The sequence below is a fragment of the Eschrichtius robustus genome, chromosome 1, assembly GCF_028021215.1.
Source record: "Eschrichtius robustus isolate mEscRob2 chromosome 1, mEscRob2.pri, whole genome shotgun sequence".
NCBI classification, from domain to species: domain Eukaryota; kingdom Metazoa; phylum Chordata; class Mammalia; order Artiodactyla; family Eschrichtiidae; genus Eschrichtius; species Eschrichtius robustus.
Window position 1 is genome coordinate 175,247,195 of NC_090824.1, and position 26,945 is coordinate 175,274,139.

The window sequence follows — 26,945 nt, forward strand, 5'->3', positions numbered from 1 at the left end:
GGTCAAGTGCCCGGCAGCCTGCAGACAGGCCAGCCCACTGCTGGGGCAGCTGTCAGACCCTCCCCTCCTGCTTCAGGCTCTGTCACTGAGGTGTCAGCATCCTCATACCGGAGCCCACCTGAGCTCGGTGGGTCAGTCACTCCAGGCTTTACTTTGGTCTCCCTAGTCTCAAGAGGGAAAATGGATTGTTAGCTTTTTGTTCTTAATCCAACCCCTGACTCTTCTTTTAAAGCCCCATTGACATATAATATTAGATTTTTAAAACTATAACATACAGCTTGCCGTCCTTTATCACTCCATCCTGATGGTGACAACGTTCTCTTTTCGCTTATGGGGCTTCTATAGTGGACTCAAACATTTTCATTTTCTTTTCAATGAGATCATAAGATAATCATTATTTCAATGTACCAGTTTTCTAAAAAACATTTTTCCTACTAATTTGTATGAACAAAGTTCATAGCGGAGAGAAGAAATCTGGCTGTTTAGGTTTACTTCCTTCATCTTCCTCTCTCTCCCATCTGGTCTTTGGGCTGTACCTCTTTCGCCTGAATCCCTTCCCAAACGTTTTTATTCGCTGTGTAGTCCTCAAGTTCAGCTTAATCCACTGATTCTCATATCAAATGATGTTCTTTTTAAAAAAATATTTATTTATTTATTTGGTTGCACCAGGTCTTAGGTGCGTCAGGAGGGCTCCTTAGTTGCAGCTCCAGGGCTCCTTTAGTTATGGCTCACCAGCTTCTTAGTTGCAGCATGTGGGCTCCTTAGTTGCAGCATGCGAACTATTAGTTGCGGCATACATGTGGGATCTAGTTCCCTGACCAGGGATCGAACCCAGGCCCCCTGCATTGGGAGCACAGAGTCTTATCCACTGCGCCACCAGGGAAGTCCCTCAAATGATGTTCTGAATCTATTGATCTTTCCTCGGCCACCTTTTCTCAGTCTTCACTGTTTTCTTTGTTGTTTTCAGGTTTGGGATTTTTGTCAGCAAATTTTTCTACATCTTCTAAGTCTTAAAATACTCCCCTCCATTTAGGGCAGTGGCTTTCAACTTTGAGTGTCTGTGGCACTCTCTGAAATGAAACATTTGCGCCCTCCCACTCAAGGGGATTTAAAACATTGAGGCAATGGTGACCATGTCAGCAAGTTATAAAGAGCCACTGCCACAGCATAAGGGTATCCATGCTAATGTGTAACTCACTTGGTCATCCTTCAGGGCTGGCTGCCATGTGGGTGGGATAGTTTATTGCGTATAAAAGTACCTAAGTTTATGGTGTATATAATAATTCAGAGTTCTTACAGCCTTCAGTAAATATGCAGTCTTCTTTGTGGTGGTTTGACTTCACCTTAGATTCATAGCAGGTAGTATCCCTCCCAGCTCAACACCCCTTCTGCCAAACGTTGTCATTGCCGGTATATTCACTTGAGCAACAGTGAATTTTACACACTGATCAGGAAATGTGCTGTGCACACAGTTGAGGACCTCTGTTTTACAAGGCAAAGCACGCTGGGCCAGATCCTGAGTGAATGAGTAGTGACTTCTTGTAGTATCCGTAGATTTTCCTCCCAAGCCCATCTCTGCTGTTAAACCTGAGGGCAAAGGTCTGAAGTCACTGTCATCCCTCCTTTTCTTCTTGATTCTCTACTGGAACCACTCATCAGTGAGTAAGACAAACTCAACCCAGGGTCCTCACTGTTGGAGGAAGAAGTTACAACTATGGAAATGGGGAAGGGACGACTGGAATGGACCCTGTGGTGCTGGGATAGAATTGGGGTTGGAGGTGTCAGGATGTAATCATAGTGTGTGTGTACACGTCTGTGTACACGTGGTTCTGTGTGTACACGTGTGTGCGCACACGCTACCTGTGTCCTCTGACAGTGCCTGGAAGCAATGACATATAAGCAGAAAACATATTTAGTACCAAGATCTTGGACTCCACTAAAAGGAACCTCAGCTCCTTGGAGAAAAGGCTGACCCGGGGCCGGGAGAGAGAAAGCACAAGGTGAGCTTGGAATATCTGGTACCAGAAAGTAGGGAAAGGCTTAGAGAATGATGGCAACATGTCAAAAGGATTTGGTGGCCAGGTTGAACTGGCTGTTGCTGGCCAATCTGGGACAATCTGAGTGTCAAAACAAATACACTAACAGATTAAGGAATAAAATAAAACAAAACTCAAGTCTGTGCTAATATAAATAAATAAAGGACTAATAACTAAATAAGGGAGAGGAGAAAGCCTTCAGTATAATGCTAACTAATAAATATAGACAGGATGATGGAATAAGAAAAAGGGACAATGGATGCAAAAATGGGGGACATAGTATTTACGTAGTGTGGCAGATTTGCCCTGCGTCAGTTTAGCTGAGCTGGACACACACGCCCTAAATTCCCCTCCCTGCACGGTGTCCAGTTAGCCTGTGACACAACAAAGATTTTATGTTCAATCTGGAAGGAGGGAAGGAGCATCCACGTTCCTTTGCACTTGGGAGACGGGGGCCGCTGCCGCTCACGCACTGTCACTTATCGGCAGGCTCCTCCAGCCCCGTGACTCTTTGCTGCAGCTTCTCCCACCTTTGGGCCAGGTGTGTATCTACTGCCATGATGAGGAGCACCGGCTTCTCCTGCTGGACACGCTCCTCGTGGAAGCTGGAGTCTCGGAGGGAAGACGAAAGACCAACATGGGATCCAGCTCGGCCTCACGGCTCCCAGGTGGCTCTTGCTTCCCCCACTTTATGGCCATCTTCCCACTCAGACCGTGGCCTGGAGGCTCCGGCTCCAGACACAGAAGGAACAGCTCACCTCGATGGTAACCAGCTCCCGCAGCTGCACAAGGTGGCTCTGCTCTTCTTAGATTCCTAGGACCACAATCCCGACTGGTACATAGAGTCCTGAAGAATCTTCCCACAATTAGTTACTAGTTACAATGGGGAAAATGGTAACTATATTGCAGAAAGCTGACAAACACCACCTGAACCAAGTGATCAGAAGTAACCTCACCAACACTGGGACAAATAGCTGTCATATCCCTCCTGATCCGATTCACTGACAAGGACACAAGCATCACATCTGTGGTCTCCCTCCCCCAAATCCATAACCGGAATCTAACCACAAGGAAACACCAGATGAACCTAAACTGAGGGACATTCTGAAAAGTAGTTGGCCTGTATTCACGATCAAGAAAGATCAAGAGGGACTTCCCTGGTGGCACGGTGGTTAAGAATCCTCCTGCCAGTTCAGGGGACATGGGTTCGATCCCTGGTACGGGAAGATCCCACATGCCGCGGAGCAACTAAGCTCGAGTGCCACAACTACTGAGGCCCTCGTGCCTAGAGCCCGTACTCTGCAACAAGAGAAGCCACTGCAATGAGAAGCCTGTGCACCGCAATGAAGAGTAGCCCCCGCTCGCGGGAACTAGAGAAAGCCCGCACGCAGAAACAAAGACCCAACGCAGCCAAAAAAAAAAGGAAAGGCATTGGGAATGTTCCAGACTGAAAGAGGCTAAAGAAATGTGACAACTAAATGTGATACATGGTCCTGGATTAGATCCAGAATTAGGAAGAAAACAGCTAAAAAGGACATTAATGGGACAATTGACAAAATTTGAATATGGACTGAGTATTAGATAATAATATTATGTCAAGATTAAATTTCCTAATTTTGATAGTTGTACTATGATTATGTGAGAGTGCTGTTTTTTAGGAAGGTATGTAAGAGAATGTGTTCTTAGGAAACATATACTGAAATTTATAAGCATAAAGAAGCATAGTGTCGCCAACCTAGTTTTAAATGCTTCAGAAGAACGTGCACGTGTATAATAAATGTAGATTTATTTAGAGAGAGGGGGAATGGTAAAGCAAATGGGGAAAAATGTAAACAGTTGGTGAATCTGGGTAAAGGATATTCCAAAGGTCTTTGTGCTATCTTTTCAACTTCATGGTAAGTTTGAGGTTGTATCAGAATAAATAAGTTAAAAAATAAGTATCCAAAGAAAAACCACCTGATGAGTGCCACTTGGGGCCCTTTCTTTGAGATTTCCTCTTGAAGGAAACTCTATGAGCCCTTGACAGCTCAGACCAAGATTACCTTTTGGTCAGGAAAATTTTAATTATTTCCCTAATTGTGGTTTTCATGGTGCCGACCTCCCCTCTTTTCCTGTCCTCTCTCCACACCTTTTAGAGTTTCTTCCTCATTTCCCGGGGCCAGTAGTGGTGCTTCCGCTCTTCCTACGTTTGGTCATGATTGTAGCGTTAGTCTCCATCACGGCCACATTGGAGGCCTTGCTCTGCCACATCAACTCTGCTCCTTACTGCCTTCATCTTCCTTACTGCCTTCATCACCAGAACCCGCTGGAGGGCCTGTTAAAACACAGGGTGCTGGGCCCTCTTCCCGGAGCTCCTGAGTCAGTAGGTCCAGGGCAGGGGCCGAGCATCTGACTTTCTTTCCTTTTTTTTTTTTTTTTGTATGTTTTTAAATTTATTTTATTTATTTTTGGCTGCATTGAGTCTTCATGGCTATGCGTGGGCTTTCTCTAGTTGCCGCGAGTGGGGTCTACTCCTCGTTGAGGTGCACAGGCTTCTCATTGCGGTGGCTTCTCTTGTTGCAGAGCATGGGCTCTAGGCGTGCGGGCTTCAGTAGTTGTGGCACGTGGGCTCAGCAGTTGTGGCTCGCAGGCTCTAGAGCGCAGCCTCAGTAGTCGTGGCGCAGGGGCTTAGTTGCTCCGCGGCATGTAGGATCTTCCTGGGCCAGGGCTCGAACCCATGTCCCCTGCATTGGCAGGTGGATTCTCAACCACTGTGCCACCAGGGAAGCCCTGAGCGTCTGACTTTCTAACAAGCTCCAGGTGATGGTGATGCTGCTGGTCCAGGGACCATGCTCTCTGGTATTTACAGGTGCATGAGTCTCTTGGCATCACAGCAAGTTACAATACTTTTCAGCACACATTAACACTTTTTGTTCATACTTTTCCAGGTCATGGTATTGATTCTGTCAATGAGGATTTCTTTTACAGGTTCTTCCTGATGTGATTTTCTGAATTTCTGTTCTAATACTTTTTTTTAATTAAAAAAATTTTATTTTAATATTTTGGCCGCGCCACACGGCACGTGGGATCTTAGTTCCCCAAGCAGGGATTGAACCTGCACCCCCTGCATTGGAAGCACAGAGTCTTAACCTCTGGACCGTGTTCTAATACTTTTTAATTGGATCTAATTCCCCCACCTCCATCTCAAAAATATTGTGTGTGTGCGTGTGTGTGTGTGTGTGTGTGTGTGTTTACCTTGGCAGTACCACACTATAAAATCTTAAATTAAATCTCAAATTTTTGCTACCAAAATCTTAAATCTGCATCTGGGGGGCTTTGCTGTATGTTAACAGAGCTGGGGAAATACTTAGAGGTGGAGGGGTGGGGTGAGTGGAGAGGAATGACCATAAAACTCAACTCTGAAAACATTTGATGATGGACCAGAATGGATAGTGTCATAAAAATACTAGACTTTGCTCTATGATAAAATGTTCCTTCCTTCTGAGGGAGCCCGAATCGACCTTGGATCTTTGGACGCCTCAGGTTGTATCACTGGTGACTGGATGGTCTCCATCCAGCCACAGACCAGTAACTAGAGAATACAAGAGATGTGAGGTCCCCAGGGGAGAAGGCTAGGCAAAGACTGAATTTAGTTGGCAGGAATGTATTTAACTGGTTTTTCCTCACCTGCCCCTTTCCTTCCTTATGCCATTTCTGCTCTTTGGAGCTGACAGCATTGTTGTCCTGGGCCTGGAAGAGCCTATGATATCACAGAGTCAAGTGCTGAGTCTCTGGGGGACTGATGACTGCTGCCATGGGTTATTCTGAAGCCTCGGAAGGGAGAGAGAGCCTGAGAACCCCTACCTCACCCCAAACACCATACACATGGTGATTCACAAGACCAGGCCATTTCCTTGGGATTGCAAAGACAACTTGCTCAAAGCTGTGTTTGTCTTTTTGTGATTGGCTTATTTCACTTAGCATAATGTTCTTAGCATAAACCATATTGTAGCATATTGCAAAATCTCCTTCCTTTTTAAGGCTAAGTAATATTGCTCTGTATGTGTATACCACATTTTGATTATCCATTTATCTGTTGATGGACACTTGGATTGCTTCCACGATTTAGTTATTGTGAATAATGCTGCTATGAACATGGGTGTACAAATATCTCTTTAAGACCCTACTTTCAATTAATTTGGGTATACACCAGAAGTGGAATTGCTAGATCATATGGTAAGTCTATTTTTTAATATTTTTAGGAACTGCCATACCATTTTCCAACAGTGACTGTACTAATTTACATTCCCACCAACAGTGCACAAGGGTTCCAATTTTCTAAATCCTTGTCAACACATTTTTTTTTTTTAAATAACAGTCATCCTAATGGGTATGATGTATATCTCACTGAAGTTTTGGTTTGCATTTCCCTAAAGATTAGTGATGTTGAGAATCTTTTCATGTGCCCATTGGCCATTTTTATATCTTCTTTGGAGAAATGTATATTCAAGTCCTTTACCCATTTTTGAATCAGGTTATTCTTTCGTTGTTGTTGAGTTTTAGGAATCTACATATTCTGGATATTAATCCCTTATCATATATATGAATTGCAAATATTTTCTCCCATTCTGTGGGTTGATTTTTACTTTCTTGATAGGGTCTTTAATGCAAAAAATTTTGATATTTTCATAAAGTCCAATTTGTCTATTTTTTCTTTGGTTACCTTTGCCTTTGGTATCGCATCCAAGAAATCATTGCCAAATCTAATATCATGAAGCTTTTGTCTTACGTTTTCTTCTAAGAGTTTAATTGTTTTAGGTCTTACTGATCCATTTTGAGTTAATTTTTGTATGTTATATTAGGTAAGATCCTACTTTCATTCTTTCGCATATAGATATCCAGTTTTCCCAGCACTATTTGGTGAAAAGACTGTCCCTTACCAGTTGAATGGTCTTGGCACCCTTGTCAAAAATCACTTGGCCATAAATGCAATGGTTTATTTCTGGGCTGTCTATTCTATTCCATTGGCCCGTATGTCTTTATGCCAATACCACACTGTTTTGATTACTGTAGCTTTGTAGTAAGTTTTGAAATCAGGACGTATGAGTCTTCCATACATCTATTTATGTCTTCTTTAACTTCTTTCAGCATATTTTGTAGTTTTCATTGTATAATTCTCTCATTTCCCTGATTAAGCTTATTCCTAAGTATTTTTATTCTTTTTGATGCTATTGAAAATGGAATTGTTTTTGTAATTTCCTTTTCAAATTGTTATTGTTAGTATATAGAAATGCAGCTGATTTTTGTGTGTTTACTTTGTATTCTACTCCTTTGCTGAATTGATCCTATTCAAACATTGTGTGTGTGTGTGTGTGTGTGTGTGTGTGTGTAATCTTTAGAGTTTTCTACATATAAGATCATACCATTTGCAAACTGAGATAATTTTACTTCTTCCTTTACAGTGTAGATGCCTTTTATTTCTTTTCCTCGCCTAACTGCTCTGGCTAGAACTTCCAGTACTATGTTGAATAGATATGGTGAAAGTAGGCATCCTTTCCTTTTTCCTGATCTTAGAGGAAAAGCTTTCAGTCTTTCACCATTGAGTATGATGTTCACTGTGGGTTTTCATATATGGCTTTTATTATATTGAAGTAGTTTTCTTCTATTCCTAGTATTTTGAGTGTTTTTATTATGAAAGTGTATTGAATTTTGTCAAATGTTTTTGCTGCATCAATTGAGATGATTATGTGGTGTTTTCCTTTCATTCTGTTAGTGTGGTATATTATATTTATCAAGTTTCATGTGTTGAATCATCCTTGCATTCCACGAATAAATCCCACTTGGTCATGGTTTATAATCCTTTTAACATGCTGCTGAATTCAGTTTGCTAGTATTTTGTTAAGGATTTCACATCAGTGTTCATAAGGGATATTGGTATGTAGTTTTCTTTTTTTTGGCTGCGCTACATGACTTGTGGGATCCTAGTTTCCCGACCAGAGATTGAACCGGGGCCCCCTGCAGTGGAAGTGCAGAGTCCTAACCACTGGACTGCCAGGGAATTCCCTGTAGTTTTCTTTTCTTATTCTGTCTTTGTCTGGCTTTGGTATCAGGGAAATGCTGGACTCACAGAATGAGTTAGGAAGTGTTCCTTCCTTTTTCACTTTTTGGAAAAGTTTGAGAAGGATTAATATTAGGTCTTTTTAAAATGTTTAATAGAATTCACTATTGAAGCTATTGGGCCCAGGGTTTTTCTTTATCAGGAGATTTTTGATTACTGATCCTTACTAGTTATAGATTTATTCAAATGTTCTATTTCTTTATGATTTAGTCTTGGTAGGTTTTGTGTTTCTAGGAATTTGTCAGTTTCATATAGGTTATCTAATTTGTTGGTGTATAATTGTTCATTATACTCATAATCCTTTGTATTTCTGTAAAATTGGTAGTAATGTCCCCACTTTCATTTCTGATTTTAGAATTTGAGTCTTTGCTCTTTTTTTCTTAGCCCATCTAGCTAAAGGTTAGTCAATTTTGTTGATCTTTTCAAAGAACCAACTTTTGATTTCATTGATTTTCTGTATTTTTCTATTCTCTATTTTGTTTACCTCTGCTCTGATCTTTACTATTTCTTTCTGCCAGCTTTAGGATAACTTTGTTCTTTTCTAGTTCCTTGAGGTATAAAGTTAGGTTGTTGAGTTGAAATCATTCTTATTTTTTTCTTATTTTTTTTTTTTTTTATTTTATTTTTCACACACACACACTGTATTTTATTTTTACAAGAGATAAATAGACTGACACCAAGCATTGTACATGGATGACCACAACAAAAGCAACAATGATTGCAATTACCAAACATGAAACACACTCATACTATGTCATAATATTGACATTCAGTCCAGTAATCCTCCACTGTAACAGCTCCTTTACTTTGCAGTGAAAATTGATTTGTATATTCTTTGCCTCTGAGTCCTTGTGGGATTTTTTTTTTTTTTAATTCAGACAGAAAGTCACAAAAATTATACTCATCCTCCTCAGTTCACTCAGTCCCATGTAATTAATTTTTTTTTTTTTCATCTTGATCTTTTGTTAGCACTTTTATGAGTTCATCAGTTTTTCATTAGAGTTCTGAAAATGATTATTCATTCAGTTCAGCAGTACAGTCAGTTACCAGAAACCTGTACTTGTCAGAGTCTTTTCCATGAATTTCTTGAAGATGAAACCCTTTTATAGGAACATATTTGCAAAATCATCAGAGTACACCCAGAACTGTCTGTAAATGACAAAAGACTTAAAAATGACCACGGTTAAAGATTTGATGAAAGTTCATAATAATGCAGTTGACAAGAAAATTAGTTATTTCTGAGATATACATTTTAAAGTAATAACTAGGATTATTACTTATAACATTATACCAGAACATATAAGATTTTTAGAAATTTCATGTAATGTCTGAAACATTTATATTAACATATTTCCATACATATTTCCATACAAATACAAATATAAGATTTTTAGAAATTTCATGTAATGTCTGAAACATTTATATTAACATATTTCCATACAAATAACCCAATGAAAGTTTAGTATTAGTTGTTTTGTTTGTTTGTTTTTTTTATACTGCAGGTTCTTATTAGGCATCAATTTTATACACATCAGTGTATACATGTCAATCCCAATCGCCCAATTCAGCACACCACCATCCCCACCTCACCGCAGTTTTCCCCCTTGGTGTCCATATGTCCATTCTCTACATCTGTGTCTCAACTTCTGCCCTGCAAACTGGCTCATCTGTACCATTTTTCTAGGTTCCACATACATGCATTAATATACGATATTTGTTTTTCTCTTTCTGACTTACTTCACTCTGTATGACAGTCTCTAAATCCATCCACGTCTCAACAAATGACTCAATTTCGTTCCTTTTTATGGCTGAGTAATATTCCATTGTATATATGTACCACATCTTCTTTATCCATTCGTCTGCTGATGGGCATTTAGGTTGCTTCCATGACCTGGCTATTGTAAATAGTGCTGCAATGAACATTCGGGTGCATGTGTCTTTTTGAATTACGGTTTTCTCTGGGTATATGCCCAGTAGTGGGATTGCTGGGTCATATGGTAATTCTATTTTTAGTTTTTTAAGGAACCTCCATATTGTTCTACATAGTGGCTGTATCAATTTACATTCCCACCAACAGTGCAGGAGGGTTCCCTTTTCTCCACACCCTCTCCAGCATTTGTTGTTTGTAGATTTTCTGATGATGCCCATTCTAACAGGAGTGAGGTGATACCTCATTGTAGTTTTGATTTGCATTTCTCTAATAATTAGTGATGTTGAGCATCTTTTCATGTGCTTCGTGGCCGTCTGTATGTCTTCTTTGGAGAAATGTCTATTTAGGTCTTCTGCCCATTTTTGGATTGGGGTGTTTGTTTCTTTGATATTGAGCTGAATGAGCTGTTTATATATTTTGGAGATTAATCCTTTGTCCGTTGATTCATTTGCAAATATTTTCTCCCATTCTGAGGGTTGTCTTTTTGTCTTGTTTATGGTTTCCTTTGCTGTGCAAAAGCTTTGAAGTTTCATTAGGTCCCACTTGTTTATTTTTGTTTTTATTTCCATTACTCTAGGAGGTGGATCAAAAAAGATCTTGCTGTGATTTATGTCAAAGAGTGTTCTTCCTATGTTTTCCTCTAAGAGTTTTATAGTGTCCAGTCTTATATTTAGGTCTCTAATCCATTTTGAGTTTATTTTTGTGTATGGTGTTAGGGAGTATTCTAATTTCATTCTTTTACATGTAGCTGTCCAGTTTTCCCAGCACCACTTATTGAAGAGACTGTCTTTTCTCCATTGTATATCTTTGCCTCCTTTGTCATAGATTAGTTGACCATAGGTGCGTGGGTTAATCTCTGGGCTTTCTATCTTGTTCCATTGATCTATGTTTCTGTTTTTGTGCCAGTACCATATTGTCTTGATTACTGTAGCTTTGTAGTAGAGTCTGAAGTCAGGGAGTCTGATTCCTCCAGCTCCATTTTTTTGCCTCAAGACTGCTTTGGCTATTCGGGATCTTTTGTGTCTCCATACAAATTTTAAGATGATTTGTTCTAGCTCCGTAAAAAATGCCATTGGTAATTTGATAGGGATTGCATTGAATCTGTAGATTGCTTTGGGTAGTATACTCATTTTCACAATGTTGATTCTTCCAATCCAAGAACATGGTATATCTCTCCATCTGTTGGTATCATCTTTAATTTCTTTCATCAGTGTCTTATAGTTTTCTGCATACAGGTCTTTTGTCTCCCTAGGTAGGTTTATTCCTAAGTATTTTATTCTTTTTGTTGCAATGGTAAATGGGAGTGTTTCCATAATTTCTCTTTCAGATTTTTCATCATTAGTGTATAGGAATGCAAGAGATTTCTGTGCATTAATTTTGTATCCTGCAACTTTACCATATTCATTAATTAGCTCTAGCAGTTTTCTGGTGGCAGTTTTAGGATTCTCTATGTATAGTATCATGTCATCCGCAAACAGTGACAGTTTTACTTCTTCTTTTCCAATTTGTATTCCTTTTATTTCTTTTTCTTCTCTGATTGCCGTGGCTAGGACTTCCAGAACTATGTTGAATAATAGTGGTGAGAGTGGACATCCTTGTCTCGTTCCTGATCTTAGAGGAAATGCTTTCAGTTTTTCACCATTGAGAATGATGTTTGCTGTGGGTTTGTCATATATGGCCTTTATTATGTTGAGGTAGGTTCCCTCTATGCCCACTTTCTGGAGAGTTTTTATCATAAATGGGTGTTGAATTTTGTCAAAAGCTTTTTCTGCATCTATTGAGATGATCATATGGTTTTTATTCTTCAATTTGTTAATATGGTGTATCACATTGATTGATTTGCGTATATTGAAGAATCCTTGCATCCCTGGGATAAATCCCACTTGATCGTGGTGTATGATCCTTTTAATGTGTTGTTGGATTCTGTTTGCTAGTATTTTGTTGAGGATTTTTGCATCTATATTCATCAGTGATATTGGTCTGTAATTTTCTTTTTTTGTAGTGTCTTTGTCTGGTTTTGGTATCAGGGTGATGGTGGCCTCATAGAATGAGTTTGGGAGTGTTCCTTCCTCTGCAATTTTTTGGAAGAGTTTGAGAAGGATGGGTGTTAGCTCTTCTCTAAATGTTTGATAGAATTCACCTGTGAAGCCATCTGGTCCTGGACTTTTGTTTGTTGGAAGATTTTTAATCACAGTTTCAATTTCATTACTTGTGATTGGTCTGTTCATATTTTCTATTTCTTCCTGATTCAGTCTTGGAAGGTTATACCTTTCTAAGAATTTGTCCATTTCTTCCAGGTTGTCCATTTTATTGGCATAAAGTTGCTTGTAGTAGTCTCTTAGGATGCTTTGTATTTCTGCGGTGTCTGTTGTAATTTCTCCTTTTTCATTTCTGATTTTATTGATTTGAGTCCTCTCCCTCTTTTTCTTGATGAGTCTGGCTAATGGCTTATCAATTTTGTTTATCTTCTCAAAGAACCAACTTTTAGTTTTATTGATCTTTGCTATTGTTTTCTTTGTTTCTATTTCATTTATTTCTGCTCTGATCTTTATGATTTCTTTCCTTCTGCTAACTTTGGGTTTTGTTTGTTCTTCTTTCTCTAGTTTCTTTAGGTGTAAGGTTAGATTGTTTACTTGAGATTTTTCTTGTTTCTTTAGGTAGGCTTGTATAGCTATAAACTTCCCTCTTAGAACCGCTTTTGCTGCATCCCATAGGTTTTGGGTCGTCGTGTTTTCATTGTCATTTGTCTCTAGGTATTTTTTTATTTCCTCTTTGATTTCTTCAGTGATCTCTTGGTTATTTAGTAACGTATTGTTTAGCCTCCATGTGTTTGTCTTTTTTACGTTTTTTTCCCTGTAATTCATTTCTAATCTCATCGCGTTGTGGTCAGAAAAGATGCTTGTTATGATTTCAATTTTCTTAAATTTACTGAGGCTTGATTTGTGACCTAAGATGTGATCTATCCTGGAGAATGTTCCGTGCGCACTTGAGAAGAACGTGTAATCTGCTGTTTTTGGATGGAATGTCCTATATATATCAATTAAATCTATCTGGTCTATTGTGTCATTTAAAGCTTCTGTTTCCTTATTTATTTTCATTTTGGATGATCTGTCCATTGGTGTAAGTGAAGTGTTAAAGTCCCCCACTATTATTGTGTTACTGTCGATTTCCTCTTTTATAGCTGTTAGCAGTTGCCTTATGTATTGAGGTGCTCCTATGTTGGGTGCATATATATTTATAATTGTTATATCTTCTTCTTGGATTGATCCCTGGATCATTATGTAGTGTCCTTCCTTGTCTCTTGTAACATTCTTTATTTTAAAGTCTATTTTATCGGATATGAGTATAGCTACTCCAGCTTTCTTTTGATTTCCATTTGCATGGAATATCTTTTTCCATCCCCTCACTTTCAGTCTCTTTGTGTCCCTAGGTCTGAAGTGGTCTCTTGGAGACAGCATATATATGGGTCTTGTTTTTGTATCCATTCAGCACGCCTGTGTCTTTTGGTTGGGGCATTTAATCCATTCATGTTTAAGGTAATTACTGATATGTATGTTCCTATGACCATTTTTGTAATTGTTTTGGGTTTGTTTTTGTAGGTCCTTTCTTCTCTTGTGTTTCCCACTTAGAGAAGTTCCTTTAGCATTTGTTGTAGAGCTGGTTTGGTGGTGCTGAATTCTCTTAGCTTTTGCTTGTCTGTAAGGCTTTTGATTTCTCCATCGAATATGAATGAGATCCTTGCCAGGTAGAGTAATCTTGATTGTAGGTTCTTCCCTTTCATCACTTTAAATATGTCATGCCACTCCCTTCTGGCTTGTAGAGTTTCTGCTGAGGAATCAGCTGTTAACCTTATGGGAGTTCCCTTGTATGTTATTTGTCGTTTTTACCTTGCTGCTTTCAATAATTTTTCTTTGTCTTTAATTTTTGCCACTTTGATTACTATGTGTCTCGGCGTGTTTCTCCTTGGGTTTATCCTGTATGAGACTCTCTGCACTTTCTGGACTTGGGTGGCTATTTCCTTTCCCATGTTAGGGAAGTTCTCGACTATAATCTCTGCAAATATTTTCTCTGGTCCTTTCTCTCTCTCTTCTCCTTCTGGGACCCCTATAATGCGAATGTTGTTGTGTTTAATGTTGTCCCAGAGGTCTCTTAGGCTGTCTTCATTTCTTTTCATTCTTTTTTCTTTTGTCTGTTCCACAGCAGTGAATTCCACCATTCTGTCTTCCAGGTCACTTATCCGTTCTTCTGCTTCAGTTATTCTGCTATTGATTCCTTCTAGTGTAGTTTTCATTTCAGTTATTGTATTGTTCATCTCTGTTTGTTTGTTCTTTAATTCTTCTAGGTCTTTGTTAAACATTTCTTGCATCTTCTCGATCTTTGCCTCCATTCTTTTTCCGAGGTCCTGGATCATCTTCACTATCATTATTCTGAATTCTTTTTCTGCAAGGTCACCTATCTCCACTTCATTTAGTTGTTTTTCTGGGGTTTTATCTTGTTCCTTCATCTGGTACATAGCCCTCTGCCTTTTCATCTTGTCTATCTTTTTGTGAATGTGGTTTTTGTTCCACCACAGGAACAGGATTGCACAGGCTGCAGAACTGTCGTTCTTCTTGCTTCTGCTGTCTGCCCCCTGGTCAGTAAATTGTTTCTTAATAGGGATTGTTTGCATGGTATATCTTTTTTCATCCTTTTATTTTTAACCTATCTTTGCCCTTATATTCAAAGTATTTTATAGTGAGCATATGGTTGAGTCTTGTTTTTTTAATTCAATCTTACAATCTCTGTTTTTTTTAATTGGTGTGTTTAGATCACTTATATTTAATGTAATTATTTATGTGGCTGGATTTTTTTTAAATATATAAATGTATTTATTTATTTATTTATTTATTTTTGGCTGTGTTGGGTCTTTGTTGCTGTGTGGGGGCTTTCTCTAGTTGTGGCAAGTGGGGTCTACTGTTTGTTGTGTTGCACGGGCTTCTCATTGCAGTGGCTTCTCTTGTTGCAGAGCACAGGCTCTAGGTGCACAGCCTTCAGTAGTTGTGGTATGCGGGCTTCAGTAGTTGTGGTGCACAGGCTTAGTTCCTCCGCGGCATGCGGGATCTTCCCGGACCAGGGCTCGAACCCGTGTCCCCTGCACTGGCAGGCGGATTCTTAACCACTGCGCCATGAGGGAAGCCCTATGTGGCTGGATTTAAACCTACCATTTTGCTAGTTTTCTATTTGATCATTGTTCATTTTCCTTTTTTTCTGCCTGCTTTTGGATTGATTATTATTATTCCATTTTATCTTGACTATTGGCTTATCATATGTACCACTTTAACTTATTTTTAGTGGTTTCCTTAAAGTTTACAATATACATCTTTATTTTATCATGGGCTACCTTCAAATAATATTATAGCACCTCACAAATAGTTAAGAATCTTACCAATGCATATTTACAGTTTCTGTCTGCTAACTTTTTGCTGTCATACACTTTAATTTTATATATTCTATAAACCCACAATACTTTGCTACTATTTTTGCTTTTGACAGTAAGTATCTTTTAGAGTGATGAAAAGGAAAAATATATTTTATTTACCTCCATTTTAACCATTTCTAGAGCTTTTCTCTTGTAGATACAAGTTTCTATTTAGGATTATATTCCTTTTGCCTGAAGAACTTCCTTTAATGTTTCTTGTAGCGTAAGTCTGCTGGTCATGAATCCTTTCACCTTTTGTTTGTCAGAGAAAGTCTTTATTTTGGTTTCATTTTTGAAGGATATTTTTCCTGATTATTAGAATTCTGGCTTGACAGTTATGTTTTGTTTTGTTTTGGCGCTGTAAAGATGCCACTCCATTTTCTTATGGCTTGCATAGTTTCTGATGAGGTCTACTGTAATTCTTATCTTTGTTTCTTGTGTATAATGTATTTTTATTCTTTTTATCATGATTTTCTCTTTACTTTTCAGCAGTTTGAATATGATGTGTCTAGCATGAGGTTTTTGGTTTTTTTTGGCAGGGGGCCATTTATCCTTCTTGGTGTTCTCTGAGTTTCCTGGATATGTGACTGAATATCTTTTATAAATTTGGGGAAATTCTCAACTATTATCTCTTCAAATATTTCTTCTGCTCCATTCTCTTCTATTTCTGGAATTCTGATTACACATATATTAGACTACTTTCTATTGTACCACAGCTCTTGGATACTCTTCTTTGGGTTTTTTTTGTTTTTTCTTTTCATTTTTTCTCTTTATGTTTCTATTAGAGTAATTTGTACTGACCTATCTGCAAGTTTACTGATTCTTTTCTTGGCTGTGTGAAGTGTTCTGATAAGCCTGTCAAAGGCTTGCTTCATTTTGTTTTTTTTTGTTTTTGTTTTTTCATTTTTTTTTTTCTTTTTTTTTCTTCATTTTGTTTTTAAAAAATTTTCTAACATTTCCATTTGATACTTTCTTATGATTTCCATCTCTCGGCTGAAATTCCCCATTTACTCGTGAATCCTGTCCATCTTTTTCACTTGAGCCTTTAACATATTAATGATAGTTACTTTAACTTCCAGTCTGATAGTTCCAATTTCTGGGTCATCTCTTGAGTCTTGTTTATTGCTCTGTCTCTTCATAGTGGGACTGAGCTATTGTCACTTTTTTGTATGTCTCATAATTTTTGATTGAATGCTGAACTATGTGTGTAGAACTGAGATAAATAGTATTTATGCCTGAAAATGTGAACACTTCTGCTAAACTGATGATGTAGGGAGGATTGAGTCAATCTAGTCAGCTGTTGAATTGGATTTGGATTTTGTTGTTGCTATGGTTACCTTCAGAACACCATTGGCTTCAAATTCCTCTAGTCTTATCTTGTGCTTAGGGTGGGGGCTAGAGTGGCAGAAGATTTTTCTCAGTGCTCCTGCTCCACCCTCATCTTTTGTCCTTTTCTGTTTATCTAAACCACAGGGGTTATCTCTCTACACTCTTGCCCACCCCACCTTGAGCAGTTGACTGCTGTGTTTTTTACTTGGTGCTTGCTTGCCTGGATGTGGTGGCATCAGGGGAAGTTCTCTGTGGTCTTAGTCCAGCCTCACTCTTAGGCTGGCCCTGTGTGCTTGGCTCTCAGGGTTGGAGTTTTCAGTTATATTGCTTTTTCCTTTCATGGCAGCCAACCTCTCCCTTGTATCTTTGACAGGTTTTGTGCATTAAAAAACTTCCTTCCTCTCATCCAGCAGCAGCAGTAGTGGACCTCCAGTGGTATTTAGTGTAGGATCTTGAAACAGGACCAAGTATATGTGGGGTTATTTATGGACTTGATATTCTGTTCCATTGATATATTTGTCTATTTGTTAATCTTGACACCAATACCATGCTGTCATGATTACTATAGCTTTATAATAAGTCTTAAAGTCAGGTACTGTAAATCCTGTAACTTTGTTAATTACTTTCAAAGGTGAGTTTGGTTCTTTACTGGGTTATAGAGTCAGTATATCAATTTCTAACTGGAAAAAAAAGCCTGCTGAAAGTTTGATTGCAAGTGCATTAAATTTATAGATCAAGTTGGTGAAGAACTGACATCTTAATAATATTGAGTCTTCTCAATATCCATAAACACAGTATCTTTCTTGATTTATTTACGTCTTCAGTAGTTTATCAGAAATGTTTTATAGTTTTCAGTGTACTAATCTTGTACATCTTCTGTCAGATGTATTCGTAAGTATTTCATATTTTTATTCCAACACAAATGGCATTATTTTTATTTCAATTTCTAATTGTTTGTTGCTAGCATTTTGTATACTGATATTTGTAAATTAATTGTGTACTCTGCAGCTTTGCTAAACACATTCTAGTAGCATTTTTGTAGATTCCGTAGGATTTTCTATGGAGATGGTCCCATAGAAATTTCATGATTCTTGGTTGTATTATTTTAGTGGTTGCTTTCGGGTTTATAGTATGTGTCTTTACCTCATCACAGCTTACCCTCAGGTGAAATTATACTACTTCACATATATAGTATAAGAACCTTAAACAATATGCTTTCATTTCTCTCTGCCCAGCCTTTGTGCTATTTTGTCATACATTTTGCTTCTACATATTTTATAAGCACCACAACACATTATTATTATTTTTGCCTTAAACAGTTGATTACCTATTTTATTGGCTATGGATTTTAATAGATATTTGCTCTGTATTATTTATCATTTCTGGGTGTTTTTTTCAGCAGGAGAGTTTTTCAGAATACCTACTCTGTCATTTTGCTAAGAAAGGGAGTCTACTTTCCATTGTGAACAGTCCTCAAAGATAGATAAATCCATGAATAATTGATACATGAATCCACAAGGGTATTACTATACTGCAGCCAACCCAATCAGCCACATACTAGCCAGTAACTAACTTTACAAAGCTAGACTCTCTCACACGTGCATTGGAGATAACACATTTGATTGCATCAATAACCTTTCATTTCAGAGGCCTTAATCACATCTTTTGATACTTCAATTATAATTTCTCTATATATTCTCTCATGACATTGTTCCCTAGATATTCAGTGTAAGCAATTCTCACCTTGTTTACAATATTGTAAGCTCCTGAAGGTGGGGAATATATTTCTCTGGTACTCTTACAGATCTAAACCCCGTATGTAATGGGTGTTTTCTCAAGTTAGTTACTAGCTTATGAATCTATAGAGTGGAATGGATGAAGTAATGGAAATGGGAGAAAATGTAAGATTCTGGCATTTTCAAAGCTCTTAAGTAGCAAAAAATATACATAACAAGTCCTAACGATCATTTAAATGAAGTCACCAAAATAGTTGTGTAGGGCCACACCTCTTTCACTTCTCAGAACCTGTGAATCAGACTTTTTTATCAAGTCAGTTTACACAGTCTAGTATGAGTAAGTAGCCTTGGCCTAGTCTTGCATCCAGAGTTCAAGGGTAGCAGGCCCCTCCCATTCTTAAAGGAAAGTCAGAATCCATTCCAGTATTTTCTTTCTCTTATTCTACCATTTAAATGCCTATAGCATACTGACTGCGGTAGGATACAAAGACATATAGGATATGGTTTCTGCCCTCAAGCTCTTTGTGGCGCTAATGTCTCAAAAGCGTAAAAGCCTCTCTGTGTTCGCAGTAATCCATTTTCCCTCATTATTTTTCTGGCTGAAACGCCAGCCAAGCCAACACATTTTTTTCCTATTGGCACTCAGTGTAAGTACCAACCACAGCCAGGTCTTGCCCTTAACTCATCAATTCTCTTCTCTCTCTCAGGCTCATTCACTGAGCTTCTTAATCTACCTTCTGTGTAGTAGGTGGATTCATCACAGTTCAAGTTCTTAAATTATGACTTTTGAAGGCTTGGAAGACTTGAGTGGCTATAGGTTGAAGGGCAAACAAAAAAGGGAAAGAATGAAATACATTCTATACTTGTAGAACTCAAAAGGAAATCTGCCCCCTCCCCTCTCCCTTACTGACACTGCCTTGCTTCAGGGTTTCATCACCACTTACTGGAACTATTGCAAAAGCCTCCAACTTAGTTTCCTGCCTCCAGACCCTCTTGACTACAGTTTGTTATTCACACTCTTGATAAGAGTAACCCCTTCCACCATGCAGCTCCAATAATATCCCCCCACCAGAGCCCTTAATTAGGTCCCTTCTGCACAGAAGAAAAGTAAGTCTTTCCAAGTGGAAACATTCAAACAACATCAATCATGTATAATGAGTAACATGGATATGACTCCAAGAGTATATACTAGGGGATTTTATACATGAATTTACTTAGTTACATACTATTCGGTGAAATCAATTTGGCAGAAGTGATTTAGCCCAATACAAGTTAGTTGAAGTGATGATTTGATTGAAAAAGAATATCCTCAAACATTTCTGCCATTTAAAAAAGACTTTGAGGGCTTTCCCCTTGCCTTTTTTGTTCTTTATAGCTAATTTTCATCCAATTATTCCTACTCTGTGCTTTTTAAAATATCAGACATTTTGAAACAACCTAAATATTCAACCATTGGGAGGTAACAGAAGCCTACAAATAGCTCTAACAATAAGGAATTGTTTAAACAAGTTGTAAAGGATTATAAATGTATGTATATAATGCACAAATGTTATATGCAGTGACTTTATAGAACCTGATTTTGAGCAATTTGAAAAATTTATGAAGCCACAAAAACATTGCCAAACAAGATCGGCTATAATTAATTAAAGATGAATTAGAAAAAAATTCCAAAATTCTAGATCTTTTTTGCATTATTTCTTTTGTAGTTTTATTTATTTCCTTTCATTACAAAAGCAATTCAAATTGTGACAGAAAAATAAGAAAAGGCGGACAACTACACACACACAGACACATACACACAGACATAACCTATAATTTTTCTACTGAATGACAACTACTCCTAGATCTTCTAGTAAAAACTGAATCATATGATGCATACTATTTGAAAGCAACCCTATTTTATTTATGCAATCCTCCACTGTTGGACATTTAGGTTGATTTCAACAAATCCCATATTTTGTACATTTGAGTTTTTATCACTTTTTTTGCTATCAGTAGCAGCACAAAGCAATAATGAGATAAAAATGATTTGGAAAAGAAAAGGTTTTAGCAAAACTTCCCAGATTCTGAAAAATGGTTTAAAAAATGTTTAAAGACATAAGTTTTACAACCACCCCCAAATACACTAGCACCCTGCACAACAAAATCCAAACTGATGAGCAGGGATATTCACCTTCAAACAAATCATTGTCGTTTCCAGCTGCTTTGGGCAAATCATCTGCAGCCTTTCAGGTTACGAGGATCTTTAAGAAGCAAATGACCTCCTAGCCGAGATGATGGGTTTCCCCTCCAAATCAGGCCTTTTGAATAAGAACAGATGACAACAACTTGCTGTGTCTGTTAGCGCTGAAAACTAGCAGGAACAGATCTAAGACTATTATTTACCTAGCTAGTTGTAAGGAATGAGCTGCCCTGTATAATTCCTGACCAGGATCATACTGCCAAGTAGTAAATCTAACCATCTGTAACCACTTCCCTTCTAAGCTCACTTAAAAACATCAGGCACCCTCTGTTCTGTTAGCTTTTTGTCCATCTTTACACCAATACCACACTCTCCTGATTACTGTAACCTTCTAACTCTGAATATCAGAAGTGCTGATCCTCCAACTCAGTTGTGTTTCAAAGTTGTTTTGGCTATACTAGGTCTTTTGCATCTCCATGTGGATTTTGGAACCAGTTTGTCAATTTCTATAAGAAAGCCTGCTGGAATTTTGATTTGGGGAGAATTGACAGCTTAACAATATTCATCTGTCCGATCCATGAACATGATATACCTCTGTTTATTTAGATCTTCTTTAATTTCTCTCAGCAGTGGTTTGTGGTTTTCAGTGTACAGGTCTTTCTCATTTTTGTCAGATTTATCCCTAAGTATTTCATACTTTTTGATGCTATTGCCAGTGATATTGCTTTTTAAAAAAATTTCAGTTTCCAATTGGTCAGTGCTAATGTATAGCAATATAAATGATTTTCATGTACTGATGTTTTGTCTACAGCAGCCAACACATATATAAACAGCTGATGCTCAAAATAGGTGTAAGAGCAATTCAGCAGAGATATCTTTCCAACAAATGGTGCCAGAATGATTGGATAGCCACATACAATAAAACCCAAAACCAAGCCAATACAAAATCTTCAAGCCATACTTCACATTATATGAAAAATTAATTCAAAATGAATCACAGGGCTTCCCTGGTGGCGCAGTGGTTGAGAGTCTGCCTGCCACTGCACAGGACACAGGTTCGAGCCCTGGTCTGGGAAGATCCCACATGCCGCGGAGCAACTAGGCCCGTGAGCCACAACTACTGAGCCTGCGTGTCTGGAGCCTGTGCTCCGCAACAAGAGAGGCCGCGATAGTGAGGCCCGCGCACCGCGATGAAGAGTGGCCCCCACTTGCCGCAGCTAGAGAAAGCCCTTGCACAGAAACGAAGACCCAACACAGCCATAAATAAATAAATAAATAAATAGAAACTAAAAAAAAAAACGTGAATCACAGACATCAATGTAAAACCTAAGCTATAAAACTTCTAGAAGTAAACATAGAAGAAAACCTTTGTAACCTTGACTTAAGCAAAGATTTCTTAGATATGACACTAAAAGCACAGTAATGTAAAAGAAAAACATTAATAAGCTAAACTTCATCCAAATTAAAAATTTCTGGGCTTCCCTGGTGGTGCAGTGGTTAAGAATCCGCCTGCCAATGCAGGGGACATGGGTTCAATCCCTGGTCCGGGAAGATCCCACGTGCCACGAAGCAACGAAGCCCGTGCGCCACAACTACTGAGCCTGTGCTCTAGAGCCCACGAGCCACAGCTACTGAGCCCACGTGCCACAACTACTGAAGCCGACGTGCCTAGAGCCCGTGCTCTGCAACGAGAAGCCACCGCAATGAGAAGCCCGAGCACTGCAAGGAAGGGTAGAGCCCGTGAGCCACAACTAGAGAAAACCCATGCACAGCAATGAAGACCCAACGCAGCCAAAAATAAATAAATTTATATAAAAAAAATTTCTGCTCTTCGTTAGACGCTTATGAGAATGAAAAGACAAGCCACAGACTCTGAAAAAATATTTGCAAATCAAATATCTGATAAAGGACTTGTATCCAGAATGTAGAAAGAACTCTCAAAACTCAATTCAATAACTCATTTTTTTTTAAAGGGCAGAATATTTAACTAGACACTTTACCAAAAGAAGATATATTGATGGAAAATAAGCACAAGAAGAGACGCTCAACATCATTCATTACTTGGAAAATGCAAATTAAAACTATGAGAGACCACTACACATCTATTAGAATGGAACGATTAAAAAGACAGACTGGCCACACACACACACACAGAGGTTTTTTTTGGTAACTGTGAGATGATGATGAATGTGTTAACTAATCTTACTGTAGTAATCATTTCACAATATTCACATATATCAAATCATCATGTCGTACACCTTAAACTTACACAATATTATATACCAATTACATATATCTCAATAAAGCTGTAAAAAAATTAAAAAGTTAAAAAGTTAAACAACAAAAAAAAGACTGGCCATACCAAGTGCTGACAAGGATGTGGAGGAAGTGGAACTCTCACCCACCGCTGGTGGGAGTGTAAATGAGTACAATTACTTTGGAAAATAATTTGGCCGTTTCTTTAAAAATTAAGCATACGTGATCCAGCCATTCCATTCCTAGCCGTTTTCTCTACCCAAGAGAAACAAAAACCTCTGTCCACATAAAAACCTATATGTGAATGTTCATAACAGCTTGGTATGTAATAGCCAAAAACCGGAGACAACCCCAAAAATGTCCACTAACAAGTGAATGGATTAAAAAAAACTGCAATATCCATGCAGTAGAACAGTGCTAGTAATAAAGAAGAATGGGCTGTTGATACAAGTTACGAGGCTGGAGAATTCTCAGAATAATTACTATGAGTGAAAGGAGCCAAACAAGAAAGAGTACAAACTGCATGATTCCATTTATATAAAATTCTAGAAAATGCAACAAATCGATAGTGACAGAAAGCAGATCTTTGTTGCCTGGGGGAGAGGGCTGGGAGGTCAGGATAAATGTAGGATGTAAGGAAGCTTTTGATAGTGATGGTCATGTTTACTCTCTTGACCGTGGTGATGGTTTCGTGACTATACATTTACCTCTAAACTTGTCAAATTGCGCCTTTAAATGTATACTGTTTATTATCGGTCAGTTGTACCCCCAAGAGAACTGTTTAAGAAAAACTAAGAAACACCAGGAGCTAAAAGATGGCAGCAATGCCTTTGTGGGGTCAAAGAGCTATGCCGGTTGATGAGCTTTAGAGAGCTTGCCTGCAGTGTCCTCTGCATTTGTAAGCAGATGGCTCATCTTTGCTGGGTTCTGACTAAAGCTGAATTTCACTTTCACATTGTCCAGGAGAGTTGCCCCAGTGCTCTGGCTGTGCCCCACATCTCCCCAAGGGTCATGTGGGACACTGGCTAGCCAACTGACTCCGTCACCAACATAACTCAGATTCTCAGAAGTTGGGGGAAATGCGAACATAGTCTCAGGAAAATTAAACTTTAGGAAAGCCTTCAGAGCTATGGGTTCACAGCAGGCCAGCCAGCCACAACTGTGGATGGACGCCTCTGATGGAGTAATGGGTAGACTGGCCCGTCTGGAGGTAAGTTATTAGGAGTGTTGCCTTAAACACACACACATACACACACACACACACAGATCATGGGATTACTATCTCCTGGAGAGTCCATGGTTGGTCTTTGGGGTCCCAAACCCCCAAATTATATGCAAGTTGTGGAAGTATGTGCATTCATGTATTTTTCAGAGGAGAGGGTTCGTAGCTTTCATCAGACCTTCAGAGAGCTCCGTGACTGTAACAAGATAAAGGCGCGCCAACGTGGATAAAGCCAGACCCATCTCTCCTTTCTCCTCCCTCTTGTCTAGCTCTCGGGACGAAAATCTACAACCTATGGGACACGCGTTCGAGTCTAACCGGGAAATGACATCTGTGCGACCTAAAGTTCTTCCCGAACACACCCAGCCATCCTCAACTTCGTTCTTCCCCTTTTGCCTGGGAGCGCGTACTCCGGGGCGCCCCCCCCCCCCGCCCCCGCGCACTCTCTCGGTTTCCTAATGCTGAAGAATTTGGAGCTGTTGCCAGGTCCCCCAGGTGTGCAACCTGCCCGACACGTTTTCACTTCTCCGGGACGCACGCAGTCCGTACCCCGTCCTACCACCACCCACCCATATAACCTGCTTTGGTCGGAGGGTAGAGACCAGTCGTTTTCCCCGGACCGCCCCGCCCCCCGGGGGGACTGCCGGCGGATGAACGCGCGCACAGCTTTCCTCGCGGAGCTGATGCGTTTCTCGAAATCGCTGTAAAACTCCCAACTCCGAGCCCGCATTGCAAACCCCGGCTTCTTCCCTTTGCCTCGGAAATTGGGGAAAACGTAGAATGAAAAGCCCGGCCACTCGCTCCCTGCCTTGAGAGGCCAGGCAAGCCGGGGCGCGGGGCCCTGAGCCGACGGCCCCCGCGTCCCTCCACGTGTCCCCGGCGCGCTGGCACACAGCCTTGTGCTGGGGGCCGCCCCCAGCCCGGCTTCCCGCTCCCCGCGCGCTCCCTACCCGGTGTCGCCGGCGGTCCGAGCAGCAGCAGCAGCAGCAGCAGCAGCGCGGGGAGGGCGCCGACCCCGCAGCCCCGGAGCCGCCCGGACATGGCCCGACCTCGGCCGCGCCCCCGCCGGCCTCCTCCCGGGCTCGCCCCCGCCGCGACGCCCCGCCGCTCGCGCGCTCAGATGCCCACTGCCCGGGAGCAGGCGGCGGGCGCAGCTCCGAGACCGGCCGCCCAGCGAGCCGCATTCGCTTTCGGTTTTGCTTTAGCCCCCGAGGGCTGGAGAGGTGAGAAGCGGTGACAGACCCGTGACTCAGCATCCCCACCCCCTCCCCAGGAAAAAGCCCCAATGACCCCCGCGCCACCGCCCGGTCCCCGCAGCGCCACCGGCAGCGCGGGACGGGGACCCGGACTGTGCCCTGAGGAGGCCCGGGGTCCTCCCCGGCTTTGCCCTCCTCGCCCCTGGTGACCCCAGCAGTCCGTTCAGTCTTGTGTCCCCGCGACGAGTGGGAGAAGCTGTCGGGAAGCAGACTAGTTCCCGTAAACACGGCCGGTGGGCGTCACACCTGGTTTCGGCTCCACTCAGTCACCTCTCCTCGCTTGTCTCCGCCTGTTGCTCCGACTTCGAAGGTCCTGGAGCAGGAGCTGGCGAACGAGTGGCCGCGCGCCCCGCTGGTCCGGGCCGGTGACGCTGAGTGACAGCGGGGATATCGCCGCGGCGCGGCTGGCCCGGTCACCTATCTGGTGCGCCCAGGCCCAGACCGGGAGCGAAGCCCAGGCCGCCTGCCCAAACCTTGCCTGGCTCCCGGCACCGCCACTTTTCTTACTCCTGCTGCATCTTTCTTCCCCAAGAACATTTAAACTCTCTGAAGCGGGCGTGGGAGGGAGGACCGACAGTTATTCACCTCTGTGCCTTAGACGATTCGGCTAGCCTACCATCCTGCTGCTTTGCAGGTGGCTTTTTTCTTTCTTTGCATCTCCAGTTAAGCCTGGCATTATTGAGAAGCGGGTGTGCAGTGAGAAAGCTCGGGACGCACAATCAGAAATCCCCAGTTCTGGGAGTGAAATTAGGCAGGATGGGTCGTATCTGGGCTCGGGTCTCCATCTGTTCCCCCAGTGGTAACATCCTGAATAACTCCAGTACAACAGCACAAGCAGGGAATGTCACTGATGCAACCCCCAGACCTTATTCAGATTTAGTCCGTTTTCCATGCACTCAATGGAGCTTGTGTATTCAGTTCTGGGCACTACACATCACATATGTAGATGTCTGTGACCACCACTGTCAAGACGGGGAACAGTTATCAAAAGCATTCCTCCCACTACTACTCTTTTAGTCACAGCCACCTTCCACTCTCACCTTCTCCCTAAGCCCTAGCAACCACTGATCTTTTCTCCATCTCTATAATCTTGTCATTTGGATAATGTTATGTAAATGGAATCATACAGTTTGTAACCTGTAGAGGTCAGCTTTGTTCACTCAGTATAATTCCCTCGAGATCCATTCAAGTTGCGGTGTGTCAGTAGTTTGTTCCTTTTTTATGAGCAGTACTGATGGTTTCTTCTTTTAAAAACATGTGAATCTCTGCCATCCACACCCAAACAGCCCTGTGCTTTTGTATGTGTATTATTTTCCTAGGGCTGCCTTAACAAAGTACCAAGAACTAGGTGGCTTAATGACAGCAGGAATTGGTCCTCTGATCTTCTGGAGGCCAGGAGTCCAAGATGCAGGTGTCTGCAGGGCCATGCTCTCTTGGATGGCA

At 40.5% G+C, this 26,945-nt stretch overlaps 1 protein-coding gene across 3 annotated transcripts in view; it reads right to left on the minus strand.

The window, feature by feature from the left end:
• Positions 1-25,332, minus strand: part of IL15RA (interleukin 15 receptor subunit alpha) — a 40,616-nt gene extending 15,284 nt beyond the window's left edge. For all 3 annotated transcript variants that reach the window (XM_068559922.1, XM_068559914.1, XM_068559907.1), the window contains exon 1: positions 25,197-25,332. In XM_068559922.1, the coding sequence (XP_068416023.1) occupies positions 25,197-25,287 (91 nt within the window). In that variant the 5' untranslated portion in view covers positions 25,288-25,332. The remainder of the gene's footprint in view (positions 1-25,196) is intronic.
• Positions 25,333-26,945: the final 1,613 nt, after the last annotated feature.